This window comes from Phocoena phocoena, chromosome 2 (assembly GCF_963924675.1).
Source record: "Phocoena phocoena chromosome 2, mPhoPho1.1, whole genome shotgun sequence".
Classification (NCBI taxonomy): Eukaryota; Metazoa; Chordata; class Mammalia; order Artiodactyla; family Phocoenidae; genus Phocoena; species Phocoena phocoena.
This window is the reverse complement of record NC_089220.1, coordinates 2,226,327-2,245,557: the sequence shown is the minus strand read 5'-3', so window position 1 is coordinate 2,245,557 and position 19,231 is coordinate 2,226,327. Positions and strand designations below refer to the sequence as shown.

General features: G+C 48.3%; 1 protein-coding gene across 5 annotated transcripts in view; it reads left to right on the top strand.

Annotated features, from left to right (window-relative positions):
- Positions 1–19,231, top strand: part of TRAF3 (TNF receptor associated factor 3) — a 29,463-nt gene that overhangs the window by 4,667 nt on the left and 5,565 nt on the right. Inside the window, exons 3-8 of one of the 5 annotated variants that reach the window (XM_065871295.1) lie at positions 128–232; positions 850–1,017; positions 8,062–8,142; positions 10,807–10,881; positions 12,523–12,615; positions 16,763–16,903. In XM_065871295.1, the coding sequence (XP_065727367.1) occupies positions 128–232; positions 850–1,017; positions 8,062–8,142; positions 10,807–10,881; positions 12,523–12,615; positions 16,763–16,903 (663 nt within the window). The remainder of the gene's footprint in view (positions 1–127; positions 233–849; positions 1,018–8,061; positions 8,143–10,806; positions 10,882–12,522; positions 12,616–16,762; positions 16,904–19,231) is intronic. The other 4 variants (XM_065871297.1, XM_065871296.1, XM_065871298.1 and 1 more) reach the window with 4 other exon arrangements.

Sequence of the window (19,231 nt, the reverse complement as noted above, 5' to 3'; positions counted from 1 at the left end):
AATGCTTTCTGAGGCCCACTTAAGGGATGTTCTGGTATTTTTACCAGTGGTTTTGCCTTGTCTAAAGTAGCAGCATGTGGAGATGAAGAAATATTAATCCTCTAAAATAGCTAACTTTCAATTTCAGGTGTTTAAGGATAATTGCTGCAAGAGAGAGATTCTGGCCCTTCAGATATACTGTAGGAACGAAGGCAGAGGCTGTGTAGAGCAGTTAGCACTGGGGCACCTGCTGGTAAGTGGGGATGCGATGTGTCGGCTTTACATCCAGAAATACGAGTCCCTGGTCAGTACGATGTGGCCCCTTAAGATCATGTCTGCATTAATCTTTCAGACACAACCAACTATGAAAGCAGTCAGAGCCATTTAGGTATGAAATGTTATTTTTAATGACATCATAGGCAGAACTGTCCGTTGGTTTTTGAACACCCCACCCTATTCAGAGTAGAAAAATCTGAATTGAATTTTGACTGTAGAAGGCCCATTGAAACCTTCTCCTTTTTATAACCATGAAATTCCACGTAACTTCTTACCTTTTTTTGATTAGTATCATATTTTATCCTGGGAAGATATTTGAATTGGAATAAAACAAAGTCCTTAGCAGATAACCATTTATTTATCCAGGAAGAAAAGTTAATTGACTTAATTCTTCAAAAGCAGTATAGTTTGAGTAGTCATCAAATGGAACACGAAATTCAGTGTCTCCTGATACATTTGTCGCTCTTCTCTCTGAAAAGCTGATCTAGCAGCAGATAGAAACATTTTTGTGGGCTTTAATTGCATAGAGGCTAGAATTTGGTATTTCAGATTGGAGTTTTGCCGATTAAGAACTTTGAATTGTTTGTCTCACAGGTGCATTTGAAGAATGATTGCCAGTTTGAGGAACTTTTGTGTGTCCGTGCCGACTGCAAAGAGAAGGTGCTGAGGAAGGACCTACGTGACCACGTGGACAAGGCCTGTAAATACCGTGAGGCCACGTGCGGCCACTGCAGAAGCCAGGTCCCGATGATAACGCTGCAGGTGCGGTGTTTTCTTGTCTCACCCACCTTCTACTCCATCCAGATGTCGTTTGTCCGCAGGATAGCTTGTTAAATGACTATTCTAACAGAAATAAAGAGAAAAGATAGGGGTAAATAGCAGTTTTCATCTGACTTTATTTCAGAGTTAAGCTTCATTTGTTTTGCCCATTTTGATTTATGCAATTAATTTTCCATTGCCTAGATTGACTGCCATTTGGGGTGCCCAAAAAATGAAGACCGATTATTCAAAAAAGGTAGAATTTTTCACTTGTGCCAGGGAATAGCCTCTAAAATCTTGTTGGCTTGCTTACTCATTTTACGGCTCTGTGACATAACCATCACTTCAGCAGGGTAATTTATCCTGCAGTATTGAAGTGCAGCAGTCTCTCCTGGAGAGAGATGAGAATTTAAAATGTTTTCACGCCTCCATTATTTTGGCACGGTTTTATATTGTGCGCATGTTAGAATCCGATCACTTATATGTAAATCAAAGAGAAACAGGTGTTGGGATGGAGGACAAACTTTAAAAAGAGTCAGTGGTGTAGAGACCCTCAGATATTTGTCTGTTTGTTGAATACGTATTTACTGCATACCTACTGTGTGCTGGGCACCGTTCTAGGAGCTGCAGGTTCAGTGGTGACCCTCATCTTCCAGTGGGACGAGATCATAAGTACTATGAAGACAAACTGGTAACAGGGGAGGAGGGGTGATCAGGGCGGGCCCTTCTGAGGCAGTCAGGACGATGCAGGAAGAGCACTGGGGCAGAGGGAGCAGCAGCGGGGGAGGCTCAGGCTCCAAGATGGAGCAGACTCAGCAGGTAGATTTCCCCTTGCACAGAGCAGAGGCGAGGTGCGAAGTTGACGGGGGGGGGGGGGGGGGCAGCCTTGAGCAAGTGACAGATGCGGTCATAGTTAACGCAGAGCCAGTGGGATGAGCTTGGAGGATGCCCAGCGTTTGTAACTAGAGCAGCTGGACCAACCGGAGTGTCCTACCGAAGTGTGGCTCAGGGGAAGAGAGGAGGCTTTCGGGGGGATAGGGAGTGGTCTGGGCCATAGGTATGTGTAAATAGGTGGTACTTGCAGCCCTGGGACTGGAGCGAGTAGAGAGAAGGGCCAGAGTCGGAGGACAGAGGCCTGGGGCACATGACGCTTACAGCATACTAAGAGGGGGAGGTCACCCGGCAAAGGCGTAGCCGGCGTGGAAGGGTCAGGAGAGTGACATCCCAGAGGCAGGCGGAGCTGCAGGGTGTGTGGCGCGGGTGCTCCTGAGAGGCTGGGCTTGGAGGGGCTGGGAATTGGCTGCCGGCCGAGGCAGGATGGCGACTGGTGGGTCACCAGATGGGAGGGGACCGTGGCAGAGCAGCCAGGCGTGAGGGCCACAGTCGAATTCCTGGTGGATATTCGGGAGTACTTTGACCAAAATTTAGGAACAGTTTTCTTTGTTATTCTGTATGAAATGAGATGTATTCTACAGTCTCCATTTTACCTTACCTTGTATAATTTTCCTTTGTCTGGGATTCTTCCGTCGTGAAATCTGTTCCCTGTATGATTCTCTCGTCGTTTCCAGTTACTAGTAACCTTTAACAGCTGTGCCCTCCCCTTTGAAAACTAGCAGTAGTGTTTCTCATTTCTTCAGTAATTAAATTCAAGTGAATGAGACGGTGCACCCAACAAGCAATACTCCTGACATTACACATGTTACTATGTTGCTATCGAAGTTACACTTTGCTTCTTGCCCAAAACCAATTACCTTTATTTGCAGGATAGAATCCAGGAATTAATTTTCATCTGAGAAAGAATTGTAAGCATGTCAGTTAAACAGCCTATGAGTAACCAGCTCTGGGCTCCAGCCGAGGCTTAAAGAGGTTGGTTTTGGAATAACAGCATCACACAAGGAGTCATGAGACGTTTGTTGACTGCTCTTGGGCGCCAGACCCTGAGCTAGTTGCTCAGGACACACAAAAGTAGATTGCAGTCTCTCCCCTTCCTTTCACGGTCTGGTAGGGGAGACAGTCAGATATACAATTATGTGCATGGTGGTATGGGAAGAGACAGTTAAACATGGCCTGATAGGGTCCAGGAGGGCTTTGGAGAGGAGGTGGCGTTTGCTCTGATCTGGGTCTTCAATCTGTTGACTGCAAACAGGAGAGAGAGACACAGCAGGTGCAGAGGCACAAAGTGGTAATTACCAGTTTGGGACCTGAGTTGTGCAAATTAAATTAAATTAAATCTTACTGTGCTTTTGTGATGAAAACTTTTAAAACTGTTTTATCAGTGTTGACGCTGCAGCGTGTCTTGGGGCAGATGTTACTTTCTGTCCACCTGTGATAACTGTGAGAGGCGCCCTGCGTGGGCTCGCTGCTTGTGCGCCAGCCGCTGGCTCCTGGGGCCCTCGGCGCTGGCAGGCGGCCACACCTATCCGCCCTTGCTCACCCACCTGGAAGCGGCCAAGACTCCCCCCGGGCCCCCGCCCTGTTAGCAGTGGTGGGATCTGGCTCCCAAGTCTTGTTCTTTCAACCCTCACAGTCTCATCCTCTCAGGCCTTAAGGTTATTTTTAAAAAGAGCCGTTGCTTAACTTAGGCCTGAAGCCCCAGTTCATCCTGACTTTCCTCCCTGTCCTGCGTTTTGTGGTGTGACAGATATATCAAGTGTTGATAAAATATAGGTTGATAAAGCGCCGAGACTCCAGGGACTTTGCCTTTCCAGCTCAGGAGGTGCGGTTCAGTCCCTGGTTGGGGAGCTAGGATCCCGCAGGCCTCGCGGCCAAGGGGCCAGAGCAGAGGACAGAGGCAATGCTGTGGCAAAATTCAACACAGAGGGCTTCCCTGGTGGCACAGTGGTTAAGAATCCACCTGCTAATGCAGGGGACACGGGGTCAAGCCCTGGTCCGGGCAGATCCCACATGCCACGGAGCAACTAAGCCCGTGCGCCACAACTACTGAGCCTGAGCTCTAGAGCCCGAGAGCCACAACTACTGAAGCCCGTGCACCAAGAGCCCGTGCTCCACAACAAGAGAAGCCACCGCAGTGAGAAGCCCTTGCACCGCAATGAAGTGTAGCCCCTGCTCACCGCAACTAGAGAAAGCCCACATGCAGCAATGAAGACCCAATGCAGCCAAAAATAAATAAATTTAAAAAAAAATTCAACACAGACTTTAAAAATGGTTCCCATCAAAAAAATCAAAAAACGCACTGACTCTCTGGACCGTTGCAGTTCATGTGAGCATTTCTTTTCTATCTTTAAACCATGGAACCGGTAGCTATTTTCAAGTTGTTTTTTTTAATCTAATAGCAGAATTTAAAGTATCAGAAAAAAATCTCTTCTTTTCCATTTAGCCCAGAAATTATCGAATATCATTCTCTTTAAACAGTTCTGTTAATTTGTGAACAGTCAAGAATTGTAAAGATCTCGTTTTATGGGAACGTGTATACATTTGGCCCTTGGATGACACAGGGGCTGGGCGCAGACTCTCCGAGCAGTCTCGAACACAAGTATAACGTTACAGTCAGCCCTCCTAGCCGAGGTCCCGCGTCCACAGCGTCAGCCGACCGTGGGTCGGGTAGTGCCGCAGTGCACACCTAGGGAAGAAAATCCGCCTGTACGTCGGCTCACGCAGTTCATACCCAGGTTCAAGGGTCAACTGTGTACTGTAACGTACAGGTACAGCCACTTTGGCAGACACGTGGCAGTATTTTATTAGGTTGAAAACTCATGTTCCCAACTAGCAGTCCCTCTCCTAGATGTTTAAGAGAAACTGTCGCACAGGCACTGCAGAGAGTATGTCGAGCATAACCAGAGGAGCAGAGAGATCTGGGAACGATCCAAACGTCCCTCTGCTGGAGAACAGACCCATCACTTGTAGCGGACCCCATGGACAGTGTGCCCAGCAGGGAAGGTTGTATGACAGCAGTGACAGTGGAATCCACGAGTCCACTTATGCGACTCGTGGATTCGCCCGCCCGAGGAGCGTGGGGTTGAGCCAGGTCGCAGAAGGGTCGAAAGGCGGGATTCCGTGTTCACAAAACTCAAAAGCAGTCAAGACGAAACAGTATCTCACCTGTTACACACACATGTGTAATGAAACCTTTTTTTAAGCAAAGGAAGTAAAAGCGCAGATTCAGCCTTGTGGTTTTAGTCGGAGAAGGCGGGGGCGAGGCAGAAGAGGAGCCTGCAGGGGATGGGCGCTGGTTACATCCTTGTCCCTGGTGGGTGCTCACTACGCACTTACGCTTTATGGCCCACACACGCGTGATACCCGTTCTCTGTGTGTATCAAAGTCACATTCGCTTTGACAGGCAGGACAAATTTCATTAATATGCGAAGAGTTCTTACATATCGACAGATTAACAGGTTTTTTTTTTTTTTGGAAAATGGGTGTATTATCTTTCTTTGGCTGTCATAACAGAGTACCACCAAGTTGGTGGCCTAAAACAACAGAAATTTGTTCCCTCACAGTCCTAGAGGCAGAAGTCTGGATCCAGGGTTGCCTCAGGGCCGTGCCCCTCTAGAGGCTCTAGAGAAGACCCCTCCCTCACCTCCCCACCTCCTGGGAGCTGCGGTCCTTGGGCTCCCAGACTTGCGGCTGCACCGTTCCGACCTCTGCCTGCATGTCCCCATGGCAGTCTTCCTGCTGTACGTCTTCTCCTCTTACATGGACAGTGTCACTAGGTTCAGGGCCCAGCCTAATCCAGGGTGGCCTCTTAACTCGTTACATCTGCAGAGACCCTCTTTCCTAAATGGGGTCATGTTCTGAGGTTCCGGGGGGACATGAACTTCAGGGGTCACTGTTCAACCCACTGCAGGGACGAAAGCTATGAAAGGTAATTCACGGGAAATATAAATGGTTAACATAAAAAACATACTAATAACTACACATCATTAGAGAATTGCAAGTCATACTCATTGTTTTTCACCTGTCACTGTCAGAGATGGGAAAGTTTGATAGAATTCGATTGGGGCCGTGCGTTCTCACTGCAGTGAGGGTGGGCTTGTGTAGGCTGATTGGAAGGTAGGCTGGCAATACCCCTCCAAATCCCTTTTTTTTTGTTTTTGTTTTTTTGTGGTACGCGGGCCTCTCACTGTTGTGGCCTCTCCCGTTGCGGAGCACAGGCTCCGGACGCGCAGGCTCAGCGGCCATGGCTCACGGGCCCAGCCGCTCCGCGGCCTGTGGGATCTTCCCAGACCGGGGCACAAACCCGTGTCCCCTGCATCGGCAGGCGGACTCTCAACCACTGCGCCACCAGGGAAGCCCCCAAATCCCATTTTAAATGCTCTACCCTTTGAAAGAAGGGTAAAGAAGCCCATTTCTAGACATTCGTCATTTGGACGTCCTTGCACAGATCTGCGAAGATACACAAAGCTATTGATGGGAATGGCCTGCGGGCCCCCAGCCTCACCTCCTGCTACCCCCTGCTCTGCCCTCCCCGGTACACTGCCCCCACCCCTGGTTCTTCCTCAGAGCGCCGTCCCAGGCCACCACCCCCCGCTGCTCACACCCGGCCCCCCTACCGCAGTGGTGATTATCTGTTTGTCCTGGTCAGGCCACCCCTGACACCCAGGGCAGGCCTGGCCTGGTGAATGAAGGCGGGGTCGAGGGCAGGCTCAGGAGGGAGGCGTGGCGTCCGTGGAGTGTCGGCCACGTTAGTTCTCCGGGCCGGTGACGGATTCTGTCCTCACAGATGCCCTCTGAGGGAGGGCTGGTCATGCCCCCTCTTACAGGTGAGGCAGAGAGAAGCTGTTTGGCCGAGGTTTCCCCCTGAAAGGCGTGATGGCACCTGGGAACTCAGGGATTCTGAGCGCGGCCAGGCATCCGTCGGGGGTCCCCACTTGGGAGGTGCTGGTCAGGCTCAGCCCAGTCAGGTGATTTTTGCTGAGTTCGGGACAGCCGTGGGCTCACCCACCGTGGGCCCTGCAGGCCTCTGGGGACCAGGCCCCAGAGCAGAGCGGCCGCGTCCAGGTGTCCTCTCCGCACTGCACAGCCCGCAGGGCGCTGGTCCAGACGAGGGACTTCAGATGGTGTTGCACCTGGCTCCAGGCCTCCCCGGAGGAGAGGAGTGTCCTCTCGGGCGCCGTGTCCTTGACCTGCATGCCTGCCAGGTCAGACGGCCTGGCAGCCAGCGCTGCCCCAGACACACCTCAACAGCGGCCTAACTGGAGGCCCAGCCAGGAGAACTGGGAGTGTCCCAGGGCCTCAGAGGAAAACCCGCCAGATTCTCTTCTTGCCGAGGGATGCCACCTCCGGGAGCCTGGCCTCCCACAGTTGTGTTACGTGGCAGGTCTGGCTCTGCCTGTGTCGGTCTCCCTCCAGCGGCCCTTTGTCATGTGTCTGGAGGTGCTCTCCAGAGCCTTGGGTTTGCTCTCCTCGTGGGAGCTCTTGCCTGCGCTTCACTTGTGGACAGGTGTACCGGACAGGTGCCCAGCAGGTGCCTGGGGCACCGAGTTGAACAGTCACCGTCATCCAGGCTCTGTGTTGAAATCTGTGCCATCCAGAGAAGGGCTACACCAAAATGTATCCACGTTTACCACGCACTAAAGGAAGATCAGCTATCAGGACAGTAATTTAAATACCCAGTAGATCACATTGTTTTCAGGCCTTGAGAAGCATCATTTCCAGACCCCAAACTGAGAAGCCAGAGGAGAACTGTCCTTCTCTCCAACCAGCAGCGGCTGGGCCCTGCCATCCACCTGCTGTGTGAGGGAGGCCAAGGCCCAGCCTACCTGGGCGCAGGTGTCAGGGAAGCATCAGCAGAGGGGACACAGCTAGAGGGAAGCTGCCGTGAGGATGCCCCTCCGGTGGGCTGTGCTCCCATGAGTGGCCCCGACCAGTCATATCTGAGTAGCTCTTGTGAGATGCATTCTTTTCGGCACTCAAACTTGTGTAACATAGCGACCCATCCAAGTGTGATGTGAGTCTTGTGACTCAAGGACATGACCATGAGCAGAGGGCTTCCCTTGGGTCATTGTGGGGACGCTGGGAAGGCTGGTGGGATCTGAGGGAAGGTGGACTGTGTTTCAGAGTTGGCAACACTCTCTCTTTCTCCTTCAGAAACACGAAGACACCGAGTGTCCCTGCGTGGTGGTGTCCTGCCCTCATAAGTGCAGTGTCCAGACCCTTCTGAGGAGCGAGGTAAGGGGCGTGGCCGGGCCTGTGCAGGAGCTGGGGATCCTTCAGGACCCCGCTCCTCCCTTAAAGCTGAGGTCAGCAGTTTTCACAGGTTGTGATAGTGATACTTCCAGTACAAAAACAATGAAAACCCTCATGCTGTTTTTGGAAGTCAGATATTTCAGAAACAAACAAAAGCTACAAAGTGGTAAAGTCAGAGCAAAATATTAAGAATTGAGAAAATGGGAATATCTACAATGTGAGCAAAGGTGACACTTTTTAGGTTTAAATCTGTAAACTAGGAATCACTCTAAGATTATCTCAAGGAAATCGGTTAACTTAGAAATACTCCTGAACCACTTAGGCCACACATGCTGTACAGGACCTGTGCCGGGGGGCAAGTGGGTGCAGGGGTGGTGCCCACACTTCAGGGGCCGCTGGGAAGGCACCTGGGCAGCCTCCCCCAGAGGCTGTGCACATCACGCTACCCTCGGGCACACTTGCTTTAAGGCAGGTCGATTTTGCAGTAACCTCATTTTGATCAGGATATATCCAGAAGGAACAATTCCAAGGATTCTTAATGTTTTTGCATCTGATCCTGACCTGGACCCCCTCTGGTCGGTGTTCTGGGCACCGTCTGGGGCTCCTATGGGCTCGGTGGGTGCGTGCCCCACCCCCAGTCCCCACGCCCGATTCCCTTGGTCCTGGGTTCTCCGATCTGAGGAGCCTGCTCACCTCAGCCTTTTCAGCAGCCTGGAATTTTACACCTGGATATGGGGGAGGGGAGCTCAGTCTCTCACGTCCATGACAGCGAGAGGACCCGTGTGGGCCGAAGGCCACTCTCACTGAGGTGCACCCTCCGTGGACGTTGACTCTGCTGGGCAAGGGCAGGGTCTGGACTGGCGACGGTGGTCTCTGGGCCCCTGAACGTGCCTCTGGGAGCGGCAGGGAAACGCACGTAGATTGTTTCCACAACTGGAAAGTCCCTCTGTTAAAGTGAATGTATGAAGAGTCTGTATTGTTGAAATAATTTCCTGGGTTTTATATACCTTCCTAAATTTTTACTCACTCAGGGCTGTCTATATTCGGGGCAAAAGCTGCCTCCATTTTGCCTCTAAGTTATTTTTATTTTTAAAAATCTTTAAACCTAAAAAAAAATACAAAAAACTTGAAGCCTGCATTTATCTTGGGTTTCTGGTGAAAGGTGCTATTGGTTTACAGATGATTCTTGCTTTTATCCCCAAGCTCTGGTAAATTCTGTAGGGCTCTGAGATTAATGATGATAAAGCCAGTTGGAAAAAAGTACAGCCCTTTCAGTTAGTGCACTGAAAATGATGTCAAACTCGACATGACCCTGGTTTTAACATGAGGAGTGTTAACTGGTTAGATTCACGATTGTATTCATGGCACTGAAAGAATATGTTTTAAAATTTTCAAGCTGATGGTACTACGCACACGGTGTCCTTTTGGGTTTCTGCGCCCGTCACCTGCAATGTACCCTTGGGGTGCTTTCCTCCAGTTGCAGGCCAGAGCCTCTGCGGCCACCACGACCCCGCCCTGGCTCAGACCTTCCGCAGGGCTGGCCTTGGCCGTGGTCAGGTGGGTCCCTCAGGCGGGAGGGCCGTCCTGTGAGCCGCTCACTCTTGTCCTCAATACCGACTGAAGGGAGAGGAATGTCTTTGTCCTGGAGGACAGGAGGAGAAGGTGGAGAAGCCGCCTGCACCCACCGGAGTGACACATCCTGCGAGCCTCCGGGAGTGCGTGTGCGCTGGCTCGCGGGGAAGCGCGTTCCCGGGGCCGCTGTGCGCCACGCTCACTGGCCACTCTCCCAATTCAGGGTCTGATCGCTTTCTATAAAGAAGATCCATCCCTAGAGCTTCCTGATGAGAACTTCTTCAGTAAAGAAAGAAATTATCCTTAAATTGTATTAGCCTAACACAAAACACTGTGTCTTTAAAATGTAGATGTTTCAATTCCCTTTACTCTTGAGGGGGCACCGTAGGTGGTTTTTATTTGATGATTTGCTGACATTTAAGCTGAACACAGGGGTTTTTCCTTGCAAGGGGAGTTATCCTCTCCCAGCCCCTCCTAATCGTCCTCCATGAACTGGAGGTAACCATCGTAAGATTCATGTTGTTAGAATGACCTTAGAGGTCTTTGAAAAGCTACTTGAATTTCTGGCCATTACAGAGGGAAGAAAGTCTTTTCAGAAGTACTGAGAGTAATGGTGCATTGTGTAAGCTTGCTTTGGAAAGATATTTATTTTTGTGTACTGTATATTAGGTGTGTGACCCAGTTGCATCCTGAATGCTTTCTATTTTTTGTGTTTCATGCAATTTTTGTTTATAGTCTTTAAATGTGCATTTCAGTTTATGTTTTTTTTCCTTTCTTTTTAAAATTCTGGCACTGCAGACAGCATGTCGCAAAACAACTTGTTCTAAAGGAACTGCAAGTTTAAGAAATGTTATTGTAAATGTATTTCTGTATATTGGTGTATATATGTGTATACACGTGATGATACTGTATATTTACTGCATATAAGTCTAGGAAGCAGATGCTATATACACACCTGTAGCTGATAAACACCATTCGTAATAGTACAACCCAGATGCTATCTGTGCCCTTGATATGTTTGAACATTTTCATGCAAACGTTCGTGCCGCAACTCACGTCTCTTTCCCGTTGCAGTTGAGTGCACACTTGTCAGAGTGTGTCAATGCCCCCAGCACCTGTAGTTTTAAGCGCTATGGCTGCGTTTTTCAGGTCAGTATCCGACATTTGTCCTTCCCAGTCACTGACATTCCACCATGAGAGAAAGTTTTTCTATTAACATTTTAACATGCAAGCTCTGGGCTTTCAGTTTTGCCACGGAACTGAGTCACCTGCCGCACGGGTGACAAAAGCCACGTGCAGCGGACGTGGGTGCTCGTTTTCCAGGCCGGGGGTGTCGTGAGACTTGAGGTAGACACCTGTGCTGAGGGGGAGTTAATGCATTAGGAGAACGATTACATTCAAAACCAGTTAGTGAATGGGACAAGCAGGACTGACATTCGGTGGGGTTTCTAGGTAGATAGTTATGGAATTTGAGCTGTTACTTGAATGTAAGTCACTGGCAAACTGGACGTGGTTTCGGCAGTGTGTGCATCAGTGCACAGTTGTGAGGATCGCACGTGCGTGTGTCCAGAGTGCATTCCATGTACATGCCACGGGCACGGGCCCGGAGGGCCATGTGGAGAGGAGGTCTCTGCCACTGCCACACCTGGGCCGTGAGAAAGCTGTTCCTGGGTTTTTGTTTTTGTTTCTGTTTTTTTAACACATCTGAGATGGCTAGTGAATTTGAACTAGTTTTCATTTAAATGTATATCTTGACCTTAGAACTATCAAAGGGCAGTATATACTCTAATTAAAGTATTTTGTATTTGATTTTTATGTATTATCAATACATGATTGTGAAATCAATACAGAGATATTGGCATCTCAGTCTTTTCTTAGAAGGTAAAAAGCCTGAGAGTAAGAATGACTGTAGCTTTCCCTTTGCTTCAGTCTCTTATGAGACTGAGCCCTCACCACTGTTATGTCGTATGTACATATATATCATTCATTCTGTGTATGTATATATATATGTTTATATATAGCAATACTTATATCAACATATATATATGACTATTCTATGTACAGAGTACATGTTTTGGAGATCATTAAAATGCTTTCTGTGGCTTTTAAATATTCCAGTTTCAAAACAAATTATATTCTTATACCAACTACTTTGTTAAATATCTGAAGTACTGTTTCCCACGCTTATTGCTGACTCTAAGATGGTCTGCATCTTATGTACTCTGTAGGTTGTTTATGTTCTGTATGTAACTTTCTAAGTATACATAGGACAGTTAGGAACAGTAATACAGTGTATTTCACTGGTAAGTTAATACTTTAATAAACCATTTAGAATCTTACTTTGATTACATATTCACTAGATTATTATAGCAGCTTCTAGCTATGACTTGCAGGTGTCTAAACATTTTCCATTTATATTTTAACGCAAAAAAATTTTAGGGAACAAAAATGATATATCTAAAATTTAGTTTCTTGACGTTACCAGTATGAAACGTAGGTAAGAAGGCCCTTGATAAGAAGCTTGAGGAGTGAAGCTCACGGCCTCGAGATAGTTGTTGTAGAATTCGCAGTGTCTCGGCTTTGAGCTGCTCCGTTCTTCTCGAAACAGCCTCCTCACCTGCACACAGTAGATCAGGGGCCACTGAGCCCTCCTGAGGCTGGACATCCCCTGTGAACCGTCCACGAATAAGTCACCCCCGCCTCGTGTAGTGCTGGATTGAGGTCGGCTGTGAGTCTCTCTGACTTCGGCGGAGTGAGGTTGGGTAACGCGTTGCCTCTTTATTCTCGCAGGGGACAAACCAGCAGATTAAGGCCCACGAGGCCAGCTCCGCGGTGCAGCATGTCAACTTACTCAAAGAATGGAGCAACTCTCTAGAGAAAAAGGTACGACGCACCGCCTACTGCTTTTGTTGGTTTTTAATGCTTTCTTCAAATTATTTAAAGAAGAAAACCTTGTTTATAGTTAGTAATGGATTTTGCATAAAAGAAACAGCATCAAGAGTGTCAAAAAGTAAATTCTCTTCAAGTGATCCTGAGTTTATAAATGAAGCTGTGTGGTTTTGTTAGCTTGCTCTTTGGGTTTTTGTTTGTTTATAAATTTATTTACTTATTTATTTTTAGTTTTGACTGCATTGGGTCTTCATTGCTGTGAGCAGGCTTCTCATTGCGGTGGTTTCTCTTGTTGGGGAGCACGGGCTCTAGGTGCGTGGGCTTCAGTAGTTGTGGCACGTGGGCTCAGTAGTTGTGGCTCGCGGGCTCCAGAGCGCAGACTCAGTAGTTGTAGCGCACGGGCTTAGTTGCTCCACAGCATGTGGGATCCTCCCGGATCAGGGCTCGAACCTGTGTTCCCTGCATAGGCAGGCGGATTCTCAACTACTGTGCCACCAGGGGAGTCCTTGCTGTTTGTTTTTTAATTGCCAAGCAGCTATGAAGTGGTTTTTTTTAAAAAAAAGAAAAACAACACATTGTGCTTCTCTTAGAATTGATCTAGGACAGGGATTGTCACTTCCAACCCCCGTCCACCCCGCACCCCCTCTTTTTGTAAATAAAGCTTTATTGGAACACGGCCACACACACTCATTTTCGTATTATCCGTGGCTGCTTTGCACCAGGACGGCAGCATGAATGAGCAGAGATAGAAACTGTACGGCCCGCACAGCCCCAAAAACTGTTCTCTGGCTCTTTACAGAAAAAGCCTGCCGACCCCCGATCTGGAAGGTCACCAGTGTCACCTGCTTTACCATCCTCTGTCTTCTTGGAGACGAGGAGAGGACAATTGCACATCGCGAGTGTGACTGTTGACCATGGGTGTTGGGGGACCACGCAGCCCCTTCCCGGACACACCTGCTCTCCTGGGTGTCTCCTCGAGGGGCCCCAGCTGTGGGGTCTGGACTCCTGAGCAGGCCCCCGCCCAGGTAGCACTCCTTCCTGGGGAGTTTGTCCTGTGGTGCTCAGCCCTCCGGGCCTTCTTACCTGAGGAAAAGATGAAAACCTCCAAGACTTGATAGAGAAGGAGGTTATAGGATCTCCCACTGTGGCTTGTGGCTTATGTACACACATAAGAAATTAATTTGATATTCAACAAACATGTGTTGAGAACTTGCAGTGGGAGGACACTAGGGTGCAGCCAGGGTGTTGATGTTTGCTTTCTAAAGGTTTGTAAAGATTTGAATACCTTGTTTTGAGTATTAAATCCAAGCAATTTAAAATGTAAATGTACTTAAAAGAGTCTAAAGTTTTAAATCAAAAGATGTTTATTAAATCTGACGTAAAATAGTTTTCTTAATATAAATGCTTAAGCTGGAGATGAGAACCAATGAAAGGATTTGCGTGCTGTGTGTACACACGTGGGGCAGGAGAAGCCTTCTGTTTATCAGTGAAATAAAATCTGTTACATGAATCATTTATGCCTTTCCCAGGAGCACATATTTGCTCTGAGTTCAGTGACGGTTTACCTATGAATCTTTTTTCCCCCTCTTTTTGAAGAATGCATTGTTTCTGCCTTTTTTAATTACAGGCATAGATCTCAGGGCTTTTGGTCTCTCACAGATACGGCTCCTCATTTATCTGAAAGGTTCTTCCTTTCATGTAAAGTGAATTGGTTATTCCAGCTGTGCTAGTTACATAACCATTGAGCGGGGCTGGGCTGCCGTGCACTCAGCTCTCAGGACGGTCGTCCTCAGGGCCATCGCTGTGGGGCACGCGGGGGTCATCCTGTCACTTGCGTCCTCCTTCCCTGCTACCTCCACACTTGTCCCTCTCAAAGCATCCGCATTGCATCGCTGGAAGCTCTGGGACACAGCCGCACAGCCAGCACCCCTCCCCAGAGCTTCTCCCTCTGTACACCGGCTGAGAGGGGGCCGAGTTGCTGCTGATACATTTGAAACGTCTGTCCTCTAGGTTTTGCTGGAGCGTGAGCCTCTCCCTGACTCCGTGCCCACTGCTCAGGTCATCCGGGCCTCCGCCCTGCGCATCCTTGCTTGTGTTGATGAGAAGCTGGCTTCTCTTCACTGGGCCCAAGAGCAAAACCTGGACAATGAATGGAGATACTTGTATTTTCTTAAAATGGGAATTTATTTCTCATCATAGAATTAGTCAGTTGGAATCTCCTGAGTTATTTTGTTCATCTATACTAGAAAATAGAACGTCTGAGTTGATTCAGAACACTGATTATTATATTCACAGTCAAACTAAAGAAAAACTTTTTGTAAAATCCAGGCTTAAAAACACCCATCTTATGTTTTAGGAAAGCTTAAATCAAAGGGAAGTGTGGAGTGCCCACCAAAGCAGGCTGGGGTGGAGGATGTTCCTGGTGAGGAGGGTCTCAGGAAGGATGAGGGGCCCCTGTTTTCATCTGCTGTGTGGATGTCACACCGTGCTTCTTGGAAACACACCTGCCAGGTGGACTTTCCTGTACCTGGTAGACTGGTGAAAGCAGGGGTCTGCAGGCACCCAGGGGCTGGGATCCTTGATTAAAATGTGTAAATAAATAAAACGTCAGTCTAAGGGCAGTCCCTAAGTTAAGAAGTTAAGAGTTGGATGCGGCATGATGTGTGACCATGAGTGTGAGATATTTCCGTCATCCTCAGGTAGCTTGGTTTGCTGCAGGAAAAATCGCCATTGGTTCTGGAGACATGACTGAGGTTTTTATCAGAAGGGTTGGCCTGTGTGCATGACAGCTCTTCTTTGGAAATGCCGCTGCCTGTACCCGTGCCCCAGGCTGGGCGCTGCAGGCTGATCGCTTGGAGGAGGTCGTGGGCCTGTGAGACAGTGTAGTTTAGGGAGGAAGGTCTGTTTGTGCTGAGTGGAATCCTAGGAGAGCGAAGTATATCTTGCAAGTTCTGTATTCCTTCATAAATACATTGGTTATAAATAAAATAGACTGAGCGCCCAGAGATGCTGCCTGCCGAGCAGACTGAGTAACGTAAGGACACCTCACTTCAGGCTCGTTGTTCTTCAGTGGGGACACGGTCAGGAACCCAGATGTGTCCTGAGACGCCCGTGGGCCACCCCCACGGCCAGACCGTCCTCAGGTGCTGGAGGTGTTAGAGAGGCACCTGCGAGTAGACCTGTTCCGATCCGTCTCGGAGCTCCGCGTCTTCCAGGGTGGCGGCCGCATCTGCGCGTGGACACAGCTGTTGGCGGAGGGAACCTTTCCAGGGACCAAAATGCCCCTCGTAGAAACACTGTGAGAAAGAAGCCTGGTAGGATCGCCCTTGAACTCCTCACCCTGGGGCTTGTAAGACCAGTGTAAATTGGCTCTTGGGAGCCAATTATTTTTCAGAAAGGAACTTTGAAAAACTCAAAGGTGGGTCCCCTGCTGGGAATGGCACCCCCCCCAGCAGACCCTTCCTGGCACCCCCAGTCGGCAGCGCCTCTGTGGCGGGGGCGGGGAGGCTGGGAGACTGGCCCCAGGACTCACTGCAGCGCGTGAGACTGTTCCCATCGTGCTCCCTCGTTCCGTTCAGAGAGCTTTTCAAAGGGCGTGTATGGCCCACTGGTGGGCGTGAAATAATTTAGTGGGTTGCAGCTAGCATTTTCAAAAGTAAAATAGAGTAAAAGAGAAAATATCCGGGTGCACTGTGATCAGGGCAGATGTGGTTTTGAGATCCCCGTTTTTAGGGATATGCACACGTACACAAGTGTCTGTGCAGAAGAGGTGGGGTGTAAGGATGTGTTTCCTACTATGTTTCCTTGTCCAAGTTTGAAAGCCACTCTGATAAAAGATTTATTAGTTTTCAGCAAAAACTTTAAAAAGCATCCATTCTGAAATTCAGTCCTTGCTGCACTTTGCCTCTTCTTATTTGATTCTTGGGAGAGATTCTGAGAAATGCAGTTGTAGGATCCGTCAAACTACCAGGACTCCCGTTTCCTGTGTGAAGGGATTTTTTTTTTTTTTTTTTTCCTGGAACTCCTTCATTGAGCTGATAGAAGGCCTGTATTGTAAACATTTAATTACCATTATTATAATTGTTATAAATTGATATTAAAATCACTTTTTGTTTGCTTAATTGAAGACTTTCTTTTTCAGGTTTCCTTGCTGCAGAATGAAAGCGTAGAAAAAAACAAGAGCATACAGAGTTTGCACAACCAGATATGCAGCTTTGAAATTGAAATTGAGAGACAAAAGGAAATGCTTCGAAATAATGAATCCAAAATACTTCATTTACAGGTAAGAAGTTTAAGATTATGTCTGGATAAAAGGGAACATCTCTGCGTTTCCCTCCAAGACTTTCTCAGGGAGATATTTGAGCAAAAGCCCTGACCTTTGTCGAACAAGGCAACTTGTTTCTCTTGCTTAAGTGAAACTCAGGGAAGGTGGCCTGGGTTTGTGGGCCGACCTGGGAGGCTGTAGGCACCTCTCCTCTCGCCTTTTCCCGGGGTCCAGCCCCATCACCTCTCCTCTGTGCCTTTGGTTCATTGTTGGTGAAATAAGACTCAAAGCCTGCGTTTCTAAAAGTTAGCTGTTTTATTATTATTATTTAAGATTTCGTATTGTTCGTGAGTAGTTATGTGTAAAGTTTCACTTCCTAAAGTGAACTGAAGCCGAACTATTTTGTTGTGAATCTTCTCGCGATGCACGTACACAGTCACCTTATTTCACCACCGTGAACCACAGCTACCTCCGAAATAAACACATAAACCTCTGCTGCTCCCGAAAAAGGTGGCGTGTAAATAAGCCTGATTACAGTGTGGCCCCTCGTCTCTGTTACCAGCACGGGCTTCCATTAGGTGCTCGTTATAGGTTATCCTTCTAGACACTGTCTTCACATCAGCTTACGCACAGTGTGCCTTGGTGACGGTACTTCTGGTGTGTGTCACACGCACCCGTGGGGGAGTCACATGTTGCCGAAAGGGGCTTTCAGTGCTTGTGCTTACAGTGTTTCCCTAAATTATCTGGAAGAGAAAATATTTCTAACAGCTCAGCGTCACGGCATCTCTGAGATCGTCTTTCCTCCCATTTTAATGTTATTAGTTATAGTGCCTTGAACTGCACAGGGATTTATTAAATTAACTTCATTTGTATTAAACTCTGTGGTTGTCCCGAGACAAGGAAAAACACAATGAACCATTAGATTGTAGTAGAAAAGATACAAGTCATAAGTATTGAAGCAAGTCAGAAAAGTACAGTGTCACGTAAAACACCACAAGCCTCCTACGGGAAGTCTGTGGCATTTTGCCGAGGCCTCGGAGGTGCTGGTCAGCGTGTCCGGACAGAGGCCTATGCCGCCATCCGGTAAGCAGGTCCAGCTGTGCGCAGGGTGGCCAGGGCTCAGAGCGGTGCGTGGAAAGGCCGAGGAAATTATGTTATGCTAGAGAGCCACTTGTTACGGCATATTGACAGCAGAAGGAAGAACGAGTAAGTAGTGGGTGGTTGTTTTTCCTTATATTTAATTCTTATTTTAAGGTAGTGGTTTCCAAAGGTTTTTTTAATTGAAGTAGAGTTGACTTACAGTGTTGTGTCAACTACTGCTGTACAGCAAAGTGACTCAGTTATACACGCACACATTCTTCTTCATAGTCTTTTCCATTATGGTTGATCACGGGATACTGAATATAGTTCCCTGTGCTGTACTGTAGGACCTTGTTTATCCATTCTATGTACAATGGTTTGCAGCTACTAACCCCAACCTCCCATTCCATCCCTCCCCCATCCCCTCCCCCTTGGCAGCCACCAGTCTGCTCTCTATGTCTGTGAGTCTGTTTCTGTTTCGTGGATATGTTCGTTTGTGTCATATTTTAGATTCCACATATAAGTGGGATCATATGGTATTTGTCTTTCTCTTTCTGACTTCACTTAGTATGATAATCTCTAGTTGCATCCGTGTTGCTACAAATGGCATTATTTCATTCTTTTTTATGGCTGAGTAGTATTCCGTTGTATATATGTAGTAGTGGGTTCATTTATAACCAAAAAAAATGAGTGTCCATAATGAGGTCATGGATGCACTCGCCTGACACCTTGGAGATTTTATATGCATTCCTCTCCTCCGTTCCCCACTTCCAGCATGAAAAGTTGGAATTTACTTTAATTTAATCATTCCACTGTGCGTGATTCACGTTTTAAAACTTCCACGATTGAAGAAACCACTGAGATCTAAGTCAGAGAGATCCAGCTCCAAGCTGCGGAGCCCGGGGAGGTGAAGGCTGAGCAGTGCCATGTCTGCAGGCGGCGGTGACCCGCGCCGGCGCTCTTCTCCTCCTCCTTGGAAGGCAGGCACGGAGGAAAGTAGGCTGCATTCCAGGAGAGGGACAGAGGTCAGGAGCAGGGGCTGACGGGCTGGAAACCCCTCCGGACGGCTGACCGTTTCCTGATGGTTTACATGGAACCGTGTCCCCTGGATGACCTCAGGGTCGGTAATGTTCGTCACCATGGTTGCCAGCGCTGAGAGGCGCCTGGACCATCGGCCTCTGAGTGAACATTGATGGCGGCCCTGCGGGCTGGGGCTGGAGATGCCGGCTCTGGGTGGGGCTCTGCCTCCCGTCCCTCCCGACCTCC